At 39.6% G+C, this 20,492-nt stretch overlaps 1 protein-coding gene across 1 annotated transcript in view; it reads right to left on the bottom strand.

The window, feature by feature from the left end:
* The window catches only part of EFCAB13 (EF-hand calcium binding domain 13), a 315,250-nt gene extending 295,182 nt beyond the window's left edge, over window positions 1-20,068 (bottom strand). The window contains exons 1-3 of the mRNA XM_060395750.1: window positions 14,030-20,068; window positions 13,187-13,293; window positions 8,894-9,054 (exon numbers count right to left, since the gene is read on the bottom strand). Of these exons, the coding sequence (XP_060251733.1) occupies window positions 8,894-9,054; window positions 13,187-13,293; window positions 14,030-14,084 (323 nt within the window). The 5' untranslated portion in view covers window positions 14,085-20,068. The remainder of the gene's footprint in view (window positions 1-8,893; window positions 9,055-13,186; window positions 13,294-14,029) is intronic.
* Between the last annotated feature and the right edge of the window lie 424 nt (window positions 20,069-20,492).

Below are 20,492 nucleotides of genomic sequence, written 5' to 3'. Positions count from 1 at the left end.
GATATTAGCAGCTACTTATTAATAACTATCTGCAGTAAATCATCAGGGACTACAAAATGGCTACATTCTAAATCTAGTATCATTCCTTCTTCACTCATTAGCTAAAATATTTCCATAAACAGAAACTTTCTCTCATGTACTATTTGCTTACCCTTTGGTAAAGTTCAGAAAGGCAAGATCATTCATTGCTTTCCCCTTATTTATCACTTTCCGTAACAGTGACTTTGCTGACCTGTAACCTTCAACATTAAAAAGCAGAGACATTACTTTGCCAACAAAGGTCCATCCAGTCAAGGTTATCGTTTTTCCAGTAGTCATGTATGAATGTGAGAGTTGGACTATAAAGAAAGCTGAGCGCCGAAGAATTGATGCTTTTGAACTGTGGAGAAGACTCTTGAGAGTCCCTTGGACTGCAAGGAGATCCAACCTAAACGAAATCAGTCCTGAGTGTTCATTGGAAGGACTGATGCTGAAGATGAAACTCCAATACCTTGGCCACCTGATGAGAAAAACTGACTCATTGGAAAAGACCCTGATGCTGGGAAAGGTTGAGGGCAGGAGGAGAAGGGGACAACAGAGGATGAGATGGTTGGATGGCATCACCGACTCAATGGACATGAGTTTGGGTAAACTCCGGGAGTTGGTGATGGACAGGGAGGCCTGGCGTGCTGCAGTCCATGGAGTCGCAAAGAGTCGGACACGACTGAGTGACTGAACTGAACTGAACTGAATCTTTAACAATGACAAAATGATTTTTATATCATTGTGAACACACTAATTTAAATATATTAAATTCACTTTAATTCCCTGAAATTTTATTCTTATGATGCTTTAACTTTCTAATGTGTGTTGGGAAGGGGTGAGAGCCTTTTCAAGTGGGCTCTTGATTCATCTCTGGTAGCAGTCTTAGTTTCCTCATTTCTGGAAGACAAGATGCTCCAAGCTCATCTGTACACTTCCCTTCCCAGACCTGCTATCACACATTTCTCCAAAGAAATGGTTCCTTTCAATAAGACATGGTACTTTAAAGTCCAAGCTAGATTCTGAACTACTTTTTAGCAATCACCCTGCTTTCTTATTTCTTGGTTTTCTATGTTTATGCCTCTTTCCCTCCTCTTCTTATTGAACTGTCAAGAACTTTTGTAACACAAATAAATACTCCATAAACTATATAATAGTGAGATCAATAAAATAACCCTGAAATGAATTTGAAAAAGAAGAGCTTTTGGAAATTTCATTCTTTGCTTTAAGTAATCCAAAGAAGATCTCAATTTCAAGGACAATCCTAAATTTATTTTGTGCTCTGGGATCTTGTAGACCAAGAATGATTCTGAGATAAACTAGATCCCAAACTTGTCTGCACAATGGAATCACCTGAGAGCTTCAAAAAATTCTGATGCCTGCGTCCAATTCCCCAAAATTGTGATTTAATTATTTTGGAGACTGAGCTGATATTTGGAATTTTTTTAAGATACTAGGGTTTGTTTTTTTTTTAAGATACTAGATTCTAACACAGAGAATAAATTGTGAACCATTATGGCAATACCTCATTGGCTTGGTTCTACCCAGAACTCATATCAACTGAGCTGTAATTTAGTACTTTAGAAGTAACACCTTATTCTTCCTTGTATGTAAAACTAAAAACTCTTTAGCAGAAATGATTCCTTTCTTTTAGAGTAATCTGCTATGCAAGGGCTGCTTAGGTGATACATAGAAAAATGACTGGATTGCGTCTACAACATCTTTAGATAAATTTAGCACTAAGCAAAACCATGACATAAGGGAAATTTTTATCATGCAGCCTACTCCCCTTTCTTAGTAGGTACCTTGATCTTTTGACATTGAGAGCAAGCTCAGTCGCCCAACTGTGTCTGACTCTTTGTGAACCATGGACTACAGCCCATCAGGCTCCTGTGTCCAAGCAATTTTCCATGCAAGAATACTGAAGTGGGTTGCCATTTCCTCCTCCAAAAGATTTTCCAGACCCAGGGATCAAACTGATGTCTCCTGAATCTCCTGCATTGGCAGGCAGATTCTTTACACTGCACCAGGTGGGAAGCCCCTTTTTGACATTATACCCCTTTAAATCCAATCCCTAAACTTCTACCCTGAGAGCCCTATTACCTTGCTCTTATCCCCACTGAAGATGCCCTCTGGTCAGTCCCCTTGACAGTCCTCCCCTCACAAGACAGTGACTTTACTTTGACTATGTCCCAGGGTATAAAATACATTTCCTATTGAGATGTAACACCCATATACAAAGAAAGAGAGAAATGAAACAATTTCACAAAAGAATACTTATCCTTATTATATGAAAAGCACTATAATGTCTTCGATTCTAGTCTAATTTCTTTTTAGAAAACTACTAGTAGCTACCTCTTAAGTTGATTTCATGACACATGAATTAATCACAACCTACAGCATACTGCCGCTTTATATCCCCCATCTCCTTCCATATATCCTTACTGAAACTGATTTTCATATTTCTAGAATAATTATGACTTTTACCTCATTACATCACCTTTTATGTTTTATCATTTTTAAAAGTATAACTGTGTTCTTTCAATTACAAGATAACTCAAATCTTTTAGGGAATAGGAATGATTTGATATAAATAACAAATAACTAAAAACATTTCTTTCATATTGCATTCCTTAGGTGCATTGTGTCTCCCCAGGTATTAACCATTTTAAACAATACTAATGAAAGAAAGGAAAGAAACACTCCTACTATGTTCCATTTCTTCCTAGGTAACAAGCTTTATTGTGGTGTGCTGTGTACACATGCTCGATCACCTCAGTCACATCTGACTCTTTGCAACCCTATGGACTGTAACCCACCAGGCTTTTCTGTCCATGGGATTCTCCAGGAAAAAATACTGGAGTGGGTTGCCATGCCCTCCTCCAGGGGACCATCCTAACCCAGAGATTGAACCTGCATCTCTTAGGTCTCCTGTATTGGCAGGTAGATTCTTTACCACTAGCAGCACCAGGGAAGCCCCTTATTGTGGTGGCCTAGAAATAACTGTCTCATCTTTTTCCTCTAACTCAGTGGAATAGTGGGAACTCCCACCTAATTATCAGCAAATTTGTCAGCAAGAATCTTGCAGGCCAGGAGGGAGAGAGATGATATATTCAAAAAGAAAAAAAAAGAAAAGAAAGAAAAAAAGAAAAAAACCAAGAATACTCTACCCCTTAAAGCTGTATTCAGAACTGAAGGAGAGATAAAGAATTTTATAGGCAAACAGAAGCTGAAGGAGTTCATCACCACTAGACTGATCTTATAAGAAATGTTGAAGGGAGTTCTGCAAGCTAATAAGAAAGTATGCTAATTAGTACCATGAAAACATATGAAAATACAAATTTTACTGGTAAAGGTAAATATATATATATATATATAGTCAAATTCAGAATACTCTAATATTGCAATGTACTCAGTCACTCATCTTCCCTGGTGGCTCAAACGGTAAAGTATTTGCCTACAGTGCAGGAGACCTGGGTTCGATCCCTGGGTTGGGAAGATTCCCTGGGGAAGGAAATGGCAACCCACTCCAGTACTCTTGCCTGGAAAATCCCATGGGCGGAGGAGCCTGGTGGGCTACACTCCACGGGGTCACAAACAGTCAGACACGACTGAGTGACTTCACTTTCTGACTTCTTTCAGTTACTCATTCACATCTGACTCTTTGCAATCGTATGGACTGTAGCCCACCAGACTCCTCTGTCCATGGGATGCTCCAGGCAAGAATACCGGAGTGGGTTGCCACTTCCTCCTCCAGGGAATCTTCCCAACCCAAGGACTGAACCCAAGTCTTCTCATCTCCTACACTGGCAAATGGATTCTTTACCACTGAGCCACCTGGGAAATCCAAGGTGTATAATGGTGTACCACTATTGTAATGGTGGAGGTAAATCACATACAATTTTAGTATAAATGTGAAAAGACCAAAGTATTAATAATAACTATAACCACAACAATTTGCTTATAGATATATAATATAAAAAGATGTAAACTGTGACATCAAAAACAAAATGGGGTAGGGGGTGCTGAGAGATAAACTCAAATAAGTGAAATAAGAAATGAAAAAGGAGGTATTACAACTGATAACAGAGAAATAGTAAAGATCATAAGAAACTACTATGAACAATTATATATTAATAAATTAGATAATCTAGAAGAAATAGATAAATTCCTAAAATAATACAGCCTACCAAGATTGAATTATGAAGAAGTACAAAATCTGAACAGACCAATTATTAGTAAAGATATTAAATCAGTAATCAAAAACCTTTCAACAAAGTCCAGAATCAGTTAGCCTTCCTCGTGCATTCTACTAAAGATTTAAAGAAGAATTAATGCCAATTCTTCTCAAACTCTTTCCAAAAACTGAAGAGGAGGGAATACTTCCAAACTCATTTTATGAAGACAGCATTACCAATGGGCTTCCCCAGTGGCTCAGCAGTAAACAATCCATCTGCAATGCAGGAGAAGCTGGAGACGTGTATTTGATCCCGAGGTCAGGGAAGATTCCCTGGAGAAAGGCATGACAACCCACTCCAGTTTTCTTGCTTGGAAAATCCTATGGACAGAGGAGCCTGGCAGGCTACAGTTCATAGGGTTGCAAAGAGTAGGACACGACTAAAGCAATGGAGCATGCGTTACCAATATCAAAGCCAGACAAGGACACTACAAGAAAAGAATATCAGGCTAATATTCCTGATGAACACAGATGCAAAAGCTCTCAACAAAGTATCTGTAAACCATGTTCAACTGTACATTAAAAAGATGAGTTACCATGATCAATGGGATTTATTCCCAGGATACAAGGATGGGTTCAAGATAGGAAAATCAATAAATGTGATACACAACTATGTAGGGAAAAATCAATCTTCCTTCTTTTTCTCCTTTAGTGTCACACTACCATTACACTCACATCTGACCCCAAATGTGTGTGGGGTTTGCCCCCACTAAGCAATTCTCTGTGACACCAGATGGTGTCCTATAAGTTAACTCAATCCTGACACTCAGTTCAGTTCAGTTCAGTCGCTCAGTCGTGTCCAACTCTTTGCGACCCCATGAATTGCAGCATGCCAGGCCTCCCTGTCCATCACCAACTCTCGGAGTTCACTCAGACTCACATCCATCGAGTCCGTGATGCCATCCAGCCATCTCATCCTCGGTCGTCCCCTTCTCCTCCTGCCCCCAATCCCTCCCAACATCAGAGTCTTTTCCAATGAGTCAACTCTTCCTGGAAATACTTTCAGATTCCACAGGGTAAAGGCTCAATTCCACAAGACTTCCCCACCCTACCTCAGATATCAACTGCAGGCCCATCTTTCACCTGGGCTTCTGACCAACTGGCTATAAATCAGAAGTTCTCACAAGCCATACCTTAGGTTTCATTATTTTGCTTGAGGGACTCAAGAACTCAGAACAGTTACATATGCTTACCAGTTTATTAAAGGATATGAAAAATTATACAGATGAATAGCCAGATGAAGAGATATAAGATAAGGTCTTGAAGGATCATAGTTGCAGGAAATTAAGTTCCCATGGAGTTAGGGTGCATTACCCTTCCTGGTATGTGGATGTGTTCACCAACCTGAAAGATCTCTGAACTCCATACTATTGGGAGTTTTTTAGAGGCCTCCCCCCATGTAGGCATGACCAATTATTAACTCCATTTACAGTCCTCTACCCTCTCTGGAGAGCTTTATAGGTTCTTGAACATATCCCCATACTGGGAAGATGATACACTCCAACTCCATGAGGACAGAGCTCCTTCATCTGAGACCCTCCCAGACCTCTCCCAATGTATCTCTTTATCTGGCTATTCATCTGTATCTTCTATCACGTTTTTTTAATAAACTGGTAAATGTAAGTTAAGTGTTTCCCTGAGCTTTCTGAGCTCTTCTAGAAATTAATCAAACCTGAGGAGGGGTCATAGGGACCTCTGATTTATAGCCAAGTCAGACAGAAGTAACCTGAGGACCTACCACTTGAGACTGTAAGATGAAATGGGGGTGGGGCAGTCTCATGGCTCTGAACCCTTAATCTGTGGGATCTGGCACTATCTGCAGCTAGATAGCAACAGAATTTAGTTAAATTGTAGGATACCCAGCTGGTATCACAGAATTTCTTGGTGTGGGGGGAAATCCACACATCTGGTGTCAGAAGTGTTAGTGTGGTAGCATGAAAGTAAAGGAGATAAACAGGAGAACTTAGGCTTTTCCTAACACAACCACACTAATAAAATGAAGGATAATAATTACATGATCATCTCAATGGATGGAGAAATTTGACAAAACTCAATATTTATTTATGATAAAAACGCTCAACAAAATAGGTTTAGAAGGAATGTACCTCAACATAATAAAGCCATATATGACAAGCCCAGAGCTAACATCATACTGTGATATTGAAAGTGAAAAGTTGAAAGCTTTTGCTCTAAGATCAGAAATAAGACAAGGGTGCCCTGTCTCACCACTTTTATTTAACTGGAAGTCCTAGCCAGAGCAATTAGGCAAGAAAAAAAAGAAAGATATTTAAATCAGAATAGGAAGTTAAATTGTGTTTTCAGACAGCATGATTTTATACACAGAAAAACCTTAAAGACTCCACCAAAAAAAAAAACTGCTATAACTAACACACAAATTCAATAAAGTTGCAGAATATAAAATTAATATACAAAATCAACTGCATTTCTATCCACTAACAATGAAGTATCAGAAAGAGAAATTAAGAAAACAACCCTATTTACATAATCAAAAGGAATAAAACACTTAGGAATAAATTTAACCAAGGAGGTGAAAGATCTGTACACTGAAAACTACAAACACTGATGAAAGACATTGAAGAAGATTACAAATAATGGCAAGATATTCTGTGTTCATGGTTTGGAAGTACTAATATTGTTAAAATGTCATTACTATCTAAAGTCAACTATGAATTCGAAGCAATTCTCATCCAAATTCCAATGCCATTTTTCACAGAAATGAAACAAACAATCCTAAAATCTGTATGAAACTACAGAAGACTTCAAAAAGCTAAAACAATCTTGGTAAAGAAACTGTGTAACTCCTAGAAGAAAACAAATGTCTTTGACATCAGTCTTAGCAATGATTTTTCAATTGATACCAAAAATAAAAGCAAAATAAACAAGTGGGACTATATCAAACTAAAAAGTTTCTCCTCAGCAAAGGAAAATATTGGCATAATGAAAAGGTAACCTAGGGAATGAGAGAAAATATTTGCAAACCATATATCTGATCAGTTAATGTTCAAAATACATAAGCAACTCATATAACCCAAAAGCAAATGAAGAAATGACCCAATTAAAAATGGGCAAAGACTTGAATAGACATTTCTCCAAAGAAGACATACCAATGACCAACAAATACATGAAAAGGTGCTCGACATCACTTATCATCAGGGAAATTAACATCAAAATCATTGTGAGGTATCACCTCACACCTGTTAGAATGGTCACCATTACAAAGACAGGAGATAACTAGAGTTGGCAAGGATGTAGATAAATGAGAACCTTGTACACTGTTGGTGGGAATATTAGTTGGTACAGTCACTATAGAAAACCGTATAGAGAGGTTCCTTAAAAAAACTTAAACACAGGGCTTCCCTGGTGGCTCAGTGGTAAAGAATCTGCCTGCCAATGCTGGAGACAGGGGTTCGATCCCTGGTCAGGAAGATCCCACATGCCACAGAGCAACTAAGTTCATGTGCCACAACTATTAAGCCTTTGCTCTAGAGCCAGGGAACCACAACCACTGAGCCCACGTGCTGCAACTACTGAAACCCACACACTCTAGATTGCATGTTCCACAACAAGAAAAGCCATTCTAAATAGAAACTTACACACTGCAACTAGAGAAAAGCCCATGCACCAACAAAGACCCAGTACAGCCAGAAATAAATAATAAATAAAAGTTTTTAAAAATTAAACACAGAACCATAAAATGATCCAGCAGTTCTATTTCTGGGTATATATCCAAAAGAAATGAAAACAAGATCTCAGAGATATATGCATTCCCATGTTCACTGCAGTATTATCCACAATAGCTAAGATATGAAAACTATATAAGTGTCTGTCAACAGATTAATAGTTAAAGAAAAGTGAAAGTGAAAGTTAGTTACACAGTCATGTACGACTCTGAGATCCCATGGACTGTAGCCCGCCAGGCTCCTCTGTCCTTGAAATTCTCCAGGCAAGAGTACTGGAGTGGACTGCCATTTCCTTCTCCAAATAAAGATGTGGTAAATATAAACAATGGAATACTATTTAGCCATGAGAAAGAAGGAAATAACATGGATGGACCTTGATGGCATTATGCAAAGTGAAATAAGTCAAACAGAGAAAGACAAATGCTATGTCACTTATACATTATTTTTTTTTAAAGTCACAAGGTGACTAGTTAGTAATCCTATACTGCAGAACTAAAATTTGCTGAGATCAGAACTTCTGTTCTCACCAAAATAATAATGATGATGATGATGATGATGTAAATATGTGAGGTGATGAATGTGTTAACTAATTCAATGGGGGTAGTCATTTCACAATGAATACATACATTAAATCACCACACCGTATATTTAAATAAATTACAATTTTGTCAAAAAAAAAAACCAGACAGATATATGGATAATGGCCTCATTACTGGAAAACTATGATAGCTTATAGGCCTCCACATGGCTGTGAGAGAAGTGAGAAAAATATGAGAAGTTAATTAGGAATTAAAACCATGCTCCTAAAAGAATGCTCAGCAATATGCATGATCCTCTATATTTAGTACATTACGAGAACACATGAGTTACATTTTCAGTTCTCTTAAACTGGCAAAAGTATAATTCAATTAAGTAAGTTCACAGTTCAACTTACTTTTTTGTGTGTTCTGGGCTCAAACCCCTAATTTCAGGTGAAATTCTCTTCTCCGTTGTTTTAGAAAACTTTATGTACTTTTTGCTGTCAATATCTCTTGATAATAAGTCAGCTGCAGAAGAATTACGGTCATCATCTGATGAATCAGTATTTTCTTCCCCCTGGAGAGCAATCAAAAGACACTGTCAGCCATGTTCTCTCTGCATACATAAATTAAATATGACATTCTGAGTCAAATCATTCACTCTAGATCAATACTCTCTCCAAAATGGTGCTACCAAAAAGAATTTTGTTGAAAAGAGCTACTTAATGCATTAATTTGGATTAGGCATATATTCTAAATGACTCCAACTTTTCTTAGTGCACTATGCAGCTACAAATGTAGCTAAACTTCTGCTTTGCAAAAGACACTGTCAAGAGGATAGAAGGACAACCCATAGGCTGGGAGAAAATATTTGCAAAAGACATTTCTGATAAGGGCCTGTATTCATAGTATGTTTATTTTGTATATTCAAAACTATACAAAGAACTCTTAAAGCTCAACAAGAAAAAGAACAACCTAATTAAAAAATAGGCAAAAGATCTTAACAGACACCTCACCAAAGAAGATAAACAGATGGCAAACAGGCACATGAAAAGACGTTCAACATCACATCATTAGGGAATCACAAACTGAAATGTCAAGATACCACTGCACATCTATTAGAATGGCCAAAATCAAAAACATAGACAATACCAAGTGATGACAAGAATGTGAAGCAAGAGGAACTCCCATTCATTGCTGGTGGGAATGTAAAATGGCATAGATATTTTGAAAGACAATTTGACAGTGTCTTATAAAACTAAACATACTCTTACCATAGAATTCAGCAATTGTACTTTTCCATATTTACCCTGAGGAGTTGAAAACGTATATCCACACAAAAACCTGAACATAGACATTTATAGCTTTGTTCATAATAGCCAAAACTTGTAATAAAAAAAAAAAACACTAAGATGTTCTTCAGTACATCAAAGGATAGATAAACTGTGGTACATTCAGATCATGGAATACTGCTGCTAAGTCACTTCAGTCATGTCCGACTCTGTGAGACCCCATAGACGGCAGCCCACCAGGCTCCCCCATCCCTGGGATTCTCTAGGCAAGAATACTAGAGTGGGTTGCCATTTCCTTCTCCAATGCATGAAAGTGGAAAGTCAAAGTGAAGTCGCTCAGTCGTGTCCAACTCTTAGCGACCCCATGGTCTGCAGCCTACCAGGCTCCTCCATCCATGGGGTTTTCCAGGCAAGAGTACTGGAATGGGGTGCCATCAGTGTTAAAAAGAAATGAGCTAGCAAGCCATGAAAAGACATGGCAGAATCTTAAATGTTTACTTCTAAGTGAAAGCAGCCAATCTGTAAAAGCTACATACTGTATGATTCCAACTATATGACGTTCTGGAAAAGGCAAAACTTTGGGGATAATGAAAAGATCGGTGGTTGCTAGTGGGAGTAGGTGGGGTGAGAAGAGATTAATAGGCAAAGCACAGAGGATTTTAGGGCAGTGAAACTATTAATATTCTATATAACATTTTAATAGTGGCTACATGTCATCACGCATTTGTCCAATCCCATAGAATGTACAACATCAAGAATCAATTCTAGCACTTCCCTGGTGGTTCAGTGCAGGGACATGGGTTCTGCCTGCCAGTGTAGGGGACATGGCTTCAATCCCTGGTCTGGGAAGATACCATATGCCACAGGGCAACTAAACCTGTGTGCCACAACTACTGAAGCCTCCACACTCTAGAGCTCATGTGCTACAACCACTGAGCCTGAGCGCCTAGAGCCCATGCTCCACACCAGAAGCACCGTAACGAGAAACCTGCACACCACAACTAGAGAGTAGCCCCTGCTTGCCACAACCAGGGGAAGCCCTCATGCAGCAATGAAGACCCAGCATAGCCAGAAATTAATTAATTAAAAAAAAATTTTAAGACGGAGGGGAACAAAAATCTGTTATCAAAGTTCAGATGAACAGAAAGAGATAGTGAGTAGAAACTGTAACAGAGGAAGAAAAGAATCTCTAAAACTTTACTGTTAAAGGTGAACCATCTGTAAAATACAAACTAGATAGCTTAAGGAAATAAACTGGTATGATATTTTGATATTGTTAATTTTTAATATTTAAGAATTTATCTTCAAAATCAGTTTATAAGGGAACCATCAACAACATATATGTCTCAGTAATTAGCCAAAGTGAAGTGTTAGTCGCTCAGTTGTGTCCGACTCTTTTCAACCACATGGACTGTACTGTAGCCCACCAGGATCCTCTGTCCATGGAATTCTCCAGGCAAGAATACTGGAGTGGGTTGCCATTTCCTTCTCCAGGGGATCTTCCCTACCCAAAGACTGAATGTAATGAATGTCTCCCACATTACAGGCAGATTCTTTACCGTCTGAGCCTAAAGGTCTAGACATATCCAGCCTTCAGTAATAAGCAAAAAGTTCTGAAATTATATTTTGGATTACTGTATAGGTACATGTAATATGTACCTATATTATATGGTGACACCAGATCCACTAAGATAATAAATTTAAAAGATTAAGACTCAAGTAACAATGTTAAATTTCACCTGAGCCTTGTGCTTCTGAAAAAAACAGTGAAATTTAAAAGAATTTCCTCACTCCTTTGTGTTCTAGGTAACAGCTGGCTGCAAAGAACCACCAATCCTCAAATGATTTAGATAACTTACTATATACCTCTCATTTACCCCCCATTTACCTATGACAAGGCCAAACATCTTCAAAATTTCCTTTCTTTTGCCTCACAAATGATTAGCTGAACTGTCTCATCCCCACCAATTTATCAGGACAAAACACTTACTAAGCAAGGTTTGGTTAAGCTTCTCTCCTTCCTCCAAGCCCCTGAACTTTGGCCTACCCTCACCCTGAAGCATCTCGACAGAGGATGAGATGGTTGGATGGTATCACTGACTCAATGGACATGAGTCTGAACAAGCTCTAGGAGATGGTGAAGGACAGGGAAGCCTGGCATGCTGCAGTCCATGGGGTCGCAAAGAGTTGGATACAACTGAACGAATGAACACCACCACCACCACCCTGAGCCAGTAAGCAGGAAGTCCCTCTAGAGAACAGGCTGGCCTCTTTCTCTAATCTCTTTATCTGATCATGCTACTCTATCATCCCATTTCCCCATAACCAATTCTTCCTAGCCTTCTTCATGCTCACTCAGTAGTGTCCAACTGTTTGTGACTCCATGGACTACAGCCTGCCAGGTTCCTCTGTCCATGTAATTTTCCAGGCAAGAATACTGGAGAAGGCTGCCATTTCCTTCTCCAGGGATCCCCTTCCCCACCCAGGTATCAAACCCGATTCTAGCACCTAACCTTGTTCACACTCTCAATAAAAGAACATTCTTTTAATCACCTTGTTGTACACCTTAAACTAACAGAACATCAATCAACTATACTCCAATACACAATAAAAATTTTAAATAATAAAATAAAACTTAAAAAGAAAATGTTTTGCCTAGTCCTTGAGATGCTTGCAGATCTTGTGGTCCCTATTTCAGTTAGTCCCCCCTCCTCCTATTTCAGCAGTCTCTTTCCTCCCTTACAATAATCCTTTTGAACAAAGTCTCTCAATAATAAGCCCAGATTTGGTTTTTTATTGACATGATACTGGCCAATAGATAAGCATATCCCCTGAATCACAGATAAGAAGACTAGAGACACTTGGTATCCTTTAAATTGTTGTTGTTTAGTGGCTAAGTCATATTTGACTCTTTTACGACTCCATGGACTCTTGCCCACCAGGCTCCTCTGCCTGTGGAATCTTCCAGGCAAGAATGGGTTGCAATTTCCTGCTCCAGGGGATCTCCCCCACCCAGGGGTCAAATCTGCATCTCCTGCTTTAGCAGGCAGATTCTTTACCACTGAGCCACCAGCAAATTATCTTTTAGCTTTTGGTTAGACTGCCATGTTATTAATTACATTGTTTACAATCTCTCACGTAGGTTTAAATCCTTCGGTCTCCAGAAAAATTGTGTCTGTCCCTCCCCACCCAAATAAGTTTTATCATACATTACAGATCTCTTGACACTACATGGGTTGCTAGGATGAGAGTTCAATATATTTCCACTAAAGCAGTTCAAAAGTCACCTCAGTTTTTAAGCAAGATCGTGTGACTATGTTGCTATGAATCTGCTTACTGATTATAGATGTGAAGTAATGTAAACAAATTTTTCAGGAAGAAAAAGAAGGAATCTTTACAAACTGTTTTAAAAAATACCTGGAAAAATAAATGACCTTTAGTTTCCATCTTTCTGTTTAGAGGTAAATTCTGCCCTTGAAGACTCGATGAACAAGTATGAATGAACAATAGCACAAAATGATTTCCTGCCAAAAAAAGAAGAATAAAAAATCATATCCTTGTTTAGGAGATGTAAGTAATTAAACTACCTGAAGCTATTATTCTAATGTAATATTCACTTATAGCACAAAACCTAATACCCATTTCCTAACTCAGATACATATACAAAAGCTAGAAAAAGCAGTTAATATATCATAAATCACAGGAGATCATCCAGTCCCTTAACTTTGTGGTATAAGGAGTAGAGAAATCCAAATCTGAATGGCATGAAAAGCAGAAAATTCAATAATATTTATTTATTCAAACAAACCCAGTTAAGCAGAACTAACATAAGTAGTAATTGCTAACATTATTTAATATTTACTGTCTATTAAACATTATGATAAACACTTCAACCTGCATTATTTCATTTATTCCTCCCAATTAGCTTTCAAGGAATTACCATTATTTCTATTTTACAGATGAGGAAAATAAAAACTTAGATCAAATTGCCCAAGACTCCACAGCCAACAAATAGTAGTATCAGATTTTGAATTCAGGCACCCTATAGCCTGAGGTCTTCAGCATCACACAACACTGACTCTCAAAACAATACTGTTGCAAACAAAAAAATGTTTTATCCAGTTCCATACTATGTAAATGTGATAACCAACTTTAGAAATTTCCCAAATTTTTCACAATATATTTTAATCATATCTGATCCAAGTGCGTTAGTAGCTCAGTCATGCCCAACTCTTCGTGACCCCATGAACTGTAACCCACCAGGCTCCTCTGTCCGTGGAATTCTGCAGACAAGAATACTTGAGTGGGTAGCCATTCACTTCTCCAGGGGATCTTCCCGACCCAGGGTTTGAGCCCAGGTCTCTTGCATTGCAGGCAGGTTCTTTACTGTCTGAGCTACCAACCCAATACTCATATCTGAGTCACGGTTTATTACATTGCTAGCTACATTACATTGTTAGTTGCAATTATTAGTGTCTTTTTCATATTGTAAAGTTTAACTGTATTAATATTCTAACAGACAGTATTTTTAAATATTTCTATAATATGTAATTATAATTACTGTTGAATGTGGTATGTCCAAAATTCCTGGAATTCAAAATGTGTTAAAAATAAAATGAAACCACATTAAAAATATGCATCTCAGAAGACATTAGAGGTTTTATAGTTCTCCCCAGCAAACCACTCTACATAACCTCTTCTAAAACTTCTCTAACCAGTTTAATCTTCACCTTTAAACTTCTTAGCATAGCACTTACTGTCTTCAGTATTCTTATTGTTTTCATTATTCAACTTGCATTAATCATTTGCCTTGTATTTTTATTTAATTATCATATGTATAATTCTTACACCAATTAAAGTCTACATTTCTAAAGAATGGGCTGGTATCTCATCATTCTTTGAATTATTTCTCACAGAACCAAGCATAGTGCTATAAAGGCATCGCAAAAGAAGGAAAGAAAAAAGGGTGGTAGGAAAGAAGGGAGGGGAGGAGAGAAGCAGAGAAGAGAGGGAGGGGAGGAAGGAGGAAAGAAAGAGTGAAAGAAGGGAGGGAGGGAAGGAGGGAGGGAGGAAGGGAGGGAGAGAGGGAGCAAGAAAGGAATTCAATCCCTTCTGAGCTTACATACCAAGAACTCTTAGGTTATCAAAGTACTTAATTAAGCAGAGTAAGCCTGACAAATAAACTTTGAAATGAAGAACTGTTTCATAATTATTGATCACATTATCAAAAAGTTAGCAGGTCTCAAGCTGCTGTATAAACTGGATACCACATAACTCTCTCCAAGCTAAGAGAAAAGATAGCACAGGAAGTCTCTTCCCCATAATTGTGACAATACAATTGTTTCTCAACTCTTTGAATCTTACGACAGATATGTGAACTTGCAAGGGCAAACCAAGAAAAATTTAGAAAGTCGTATCCCTTTTCTCCAATCCATTCCATCCCTCCATCCATAAATTCAGCACATATACACTGCACACTTTCTATGTGCAAGGCTTTCTTCCAGGCTCTGGGGATAAAGCAGTGAACAAAACAGAAAAACAAAAACTGCCCTCACGGAGCTTACATTCTAACCAGGGAGAGAAACAATAAAATAAATAAATAAAATACATAGCATAATATCTGTGACAAGTACTAAGGGGGAAAATGTAAAACAGTGAAAGGAATATTAAATGCGGTGTAGGGGAAGAGATACAAAGAGTAGATGTGATAGGCAAAGAAGACCTTACAGAGCAGGAGACTTAAAGAGTATATACCTGAAGGAGTAAAAGTGGGGAGCCAATGCATAACTTAGGGAAGTACATTTCAGTCAGAGAAAAAAGTAAGTACAAAGGCTCCAAAGCCAGAAGCAGTTTGAATGTTCTGAAATGGTAGGAAGACCCATGAGGCTGAAACCCTGCAAAGGGGAAAGAAAGGAGGGAGAGGGGATCAGAGTGGTGAAGGAAGGGAGGCAGATCATGAAGGGCTCCTGGATTATAGCAGGAATTTTGGCCTGTACTCTGAGAAGACAGGAAGCCATAGGAGAATTTTGAGCAGGGAAATAGCATGACCTAAAGTCCTTTCTGAAAGGATCACTCTGGATTCTACAAGTAAGAAAATCCGGTGGGTCTTGGGTTCCTGAAAGCCAAGTGAAAAAAGTAGTCCAAAAGAATGAGTAATCAGCTGTGACAAATGTTGCTACTAAGTCAAGTAAGATGAGTACTAAATGATTCACTAGATCCTGCAACATAGAGGACACCAACTACCCTAAGAGGAGCCATCTGGGTGTTATGATAAGGAAATAATATCCCTGGAGTGAGTTGAAGAGAGAATGGCAGACAGAAATATGAGACAAGTCTAGGAGTTATTCTATAAAGGGAAAGAGAAATGAGGTAGCAGATGAGAGGTAAGCACAGCTATGAGGTTTTAAGATGGGGAAAAATAAAGGCATATTCATATGCTGATGGAAATAAACTAGCAGAGAAGCAAAAACTGATCATATAGGAGGGGGTAATTACTGGAACAATATTCTCAAGTAGAAGAAAAGAAACAGGATTTAGGACATAAGGGAGGATCTGGCCTTAGCTAAGAACATATTCATAAAAGTAAGAGACAAGAGGAATCAACTTGCCTGACTTCAGGCTCTACTACAAAGCCACAGTCATCAAGACAGTATGGTTCTGGCACAAAGACAGACATATAGATCAATGGAACAAAATAGAAAGCCCAGAGATAAATCCACACACATATGGACACCTTATCTTTGACAAAGGAGGCAAGAATATACAATGGAGTAAAGACAATCCCTTTAACAAGTGGTGCTGGGAAAACTGGTCAACCACTTGTAAAAGAATGAAACTAGATCACTTTCTAACACCGCACACAAAAATAAACTCAAAATGGATTAAAGATCTAAATGTAAGATCAGAAACTATAAAACTACTAGAGGAGAACATAGGCAAAACACTCTCAGACATAAATCACAGCAGGATCCTCTATGATCCACCTCCCAGAATTCTGGAAATAAAAGCAAAAATAAACAAATGGGATCTAATTAAAATTAAAAGCTTCTACACAACAAAGGAAAATATAAGCAAGGTGAAAAGACAACCTTCTGAATGGGAGAAAATAATAGCAAATGAAGCAACTGACAAACAACTAATCTCAAAAATATACAAGCAACTTCTACAGCTCAATTCCAGAAAAATAAATGACCCAATCAAAAAATGGGCCAAAGAACTAAATAGACATTTCTCCAAAGAAGACATACGGATGGCTAACAAACACACGAAAAGATGCTCAACATCACTCATTATTAGAGAAATGCAAATCAAAACCACAATGAGGTACCACTTCACACCAGTCAGAATGGCTGTGATCCAAAAATCTGCAAGCAATAAATGCTGGAGAGGGTGTGGAGAAAAGGGAACCCTCCGACACTGTTGGTGGGAATGCAAACTAGTACAGCCACTATGGAGAACAGTGTGGAGATTCCTTTAAAAATTACAAATAGAACTACCGTATGACCCAGCAATCCCACTTCTGGGCATACACACTGAGGAAACCAGAATTGAAAGAGACACATGTACCCCAATGTTCATCGCAGCACTGTTTACAATAGCCAGGACATGGAAACAACCTAGATGTCCATCAGCAGATGAATGGATAAGAAAGCTGTGGTACATATACACAATGGAGTATTACTCAGCCATTAAAAAGAATTCATTTGAATCAGTTCTGATGAGATGGATGAAACTGGAGCCGATTATACAGAGTGAAGTAAGCCAGAAAGAAAAACACCAATACAGTACACTAACACATATATATGGAATTTAGGAAGATGGCAATGACGACCCTGTACGCAAGACAGGGAAAGAGACACAGATGTGTATAACGGACTTTTGGACTCAGAGGGAGAGGGAGAGGGTGGGATGATTTGGGAGAATGGCATTGAAACATGTATACTATCATGTAAGAATCGAATCGCCAGTCTATGTCTGACGCAGGATACAGCATGCTTGGGGCTGGTGCATGGGGATGACCCAGAGAGATGTTATGGGGAGGGAGGTGGGAGGGGGGTTCATGTTTGGGAACGCATGTAAGAATTAAAGATATTAAAATTTAAAAAAAAAAAAGGAAGAGACAAGGCAGAGTAATTGAGCATAACTGCATGTAGAATAGGTGAGTAGATCTGGTAATGGGAGCTTGTGGAAATCATCTCTGATTGTTTTGGTCTTCTTAGTGAAAAAGCAAGCAAGGTAATCAACAGAGAATGAAGATGAGGCGGTGAGCTGGAGTTTTGCGGAGAGTGGCATTATTATAAAATAGTCATTTAGGAAAGCGTAAGAAGTGATCATAGCCCAGTCACCTCATACCTGTCAGAATGACTATCATCAAAGTTTACAAATAACAAATGTTGGTGAGCATGTGGAGAAAAGGGTACCCAAGTACACTGTTCCTGGGATTGTAAATTGGTACAGCCACTATGGAAAACAATATGAAGTTCCCCACATAAAAATATAACACAATCCAGCAATTCCACTGCTGAGTATGCGTGCTAAGAAAATCAAAACACTAATTAATATCATTCCTGTTTTCAAGGTGGAGAACTGAGATTCAGAGTTACTAAGAAATAAGCCTATGACACAAAGCAAGTAAACAGTGCAGGCCAGGTTTCCTGGCTCCAAATCTCATGTTCTTTCTCCAAATCATATACCTTGCTGAGATTCAGAAGGCCCTTGGTTATAACTTAATGATGAACATATTTCAGTATTTATTTGTTTCCTAGTATTCCTTTTTGCACTACAGTTTTAGGGGAAACAATTTGATATGCTTCAACTTTGTAAAAAGAGGAATATAAACAGATAAATATACCTATCTGTATTAAAGAAAAACTGCTCTTATTTCTGTAAACTATTGTCAATTAAATAAATATTTTAATGGAAATGGGGAGGGGGGAAACACATATGACTAAGGGCTTGGGGGCAGGTAATGTTACAGGAAATCACAGAATCCGTAACACTGCTAGAATGAACAAACCTTTCCAGTCTAACCCCTTAATTATTAATTACACATGATGAAACTAACACACACAGATTGATTTGCCCACACAAAGTCCAGAAGAAAATACATACTAGCAAACTTCAGATCTCTGACTCGCAAGTTCAGGAATATTGTGTTGTTATTTAGCCACTCTGTGGTGTCCAACTCTTTTGTGAGCTAGGGGCTCTTGCCCACCCAGATATCTAACCCACATTTCTTGCATCGCCAGGCAGGTTCTTTGCCACTGAGCCACCCGGGAATCCAAAGTCCAGGGATACTATACAAAATTCCACTGCTTCTCAGTAAACCAAGAAGCAGAGCTGAGGCAGAAAACAAACAAGATTCCAACTCCGAAAGTCCAAAACAAGGCTTAATTTTGTTTCGTGCCTTTAGGTTGACATTACGCTTTCAGCGTTGCACCTTCTCCCTTGGTGAATTATCACCACCTTCACAGAGTAACTGGCTACTTCTAAGGATGTCAACCCCTCACATAGTACCTTCCACTCTTTCCTTTCACACCGCCCCTCACGAGACGCCTCACTCACTCGCTCACTCTTTCCGTTTTGTTGACGGCACACGTCCATTAACTACAATCTTACAACCGCGTCACTGCATCTACTGCTACTAACATGAAACTTGTATCAACACCTCCCCCACTAGCTGCCTTTGTTTATAACAAACATTAAGTGAAAATCCGCTTCATGCAGAACCCAGCGCTGTAGAGGATTCTAACAGGCCCTGCTCCTGCGAAGTTTACTTCTCTAGGCTGCCGTCTATGGGATCGCACAGAGTCGGACGCGACTGAAGCAACTTAGCAGCAGCAGGGATAAAGTAAGCAAACGAGTAGACAAGAAAATCATCCCGCAAGACGGAAACAAGTGCTCCAACGGAAGCCGAAAGGTCTGCGAAGAAGCATTAAAGTCCCCCACCACAGTGACTGCCACCCTTCCAGAACCACCACCATTGCTTAGGGGCCGCCGGCTCCGGTCCAGTCACCCCTCACTCTGCAACTTGACTGTCCGGCTCGTCCCCCACTGCCCTTTCTGGAACTTTCGCCCAACTCTGGAACTGTTCTACTTTGTCCCTCACACCACGTGATACTCTTCTCTCCCTCAGCCTCAGAGGCCCTTCCTTCCCATCGCCTCAGCAGGTCTCCTCTCCCCACCTCTGTCCCCTGAAGGCCCCACCATCACCCCCTATGGCTCCCCAATCTGTCCCTCGTTCCCTCAGCTGTCTCCCCATCCGCACGCAGCCCCCTCCGCCCCTCAGCACGACGCTCTAGCTCCGCCTCCCTTCCCGAGCCCCCTTGCAGCGAGGCCCCGCCCCTGGGTCACCTGACAGAGCTCGAATCTCCGCCCACTGAGCCGCCTGCGCTGAGCAATCGCGGGACCCAGGCTAACCTCCGCTGCTGCTGCCTCCGCCAGTTTGCAGGGGCTCCGGGGCTCAAGGGAGCGGCTGATCGCCGCCGCCTTAGCGCGGACAGGACAGCGCTACGGCCACACCCGTCTGCCCCACCTCACAAGGGCCTGTGACATTCATAAGGGCCTGTGACCTCACCCGGACAGGGCTCGGCGGCCTGGACAAGAGTGGCGGGGCTCATCTCTGCACACCAAGAGCCTGGATTTCTCCCTCCATCCTGCAGGCTCTCTGCTCTTCTGGCAGTTCCGTTCATTCTCTGATGTGCTGTTCCACGCCATCTGGTCC

Source organism: Ovis aries, chromosome 11, assembly GCF_016772045.2.
Source record: "Ovis aries strain OAR_USU_Benz2616 breed Rambouillet chromosome 11, ARS-UI_Ramb_v3.0, whole genome shotgun sequence".
In the NCBI taxonomy this organism is placed as follows: Eukaryota; Metazoa; Chordata; class Mammalia; order Artiodactyla; family Bovidae; genus Ovis; species Ovis aries.
This window is presented reverse-complemented; position numbering and strand designations above follow the sequence as displayed.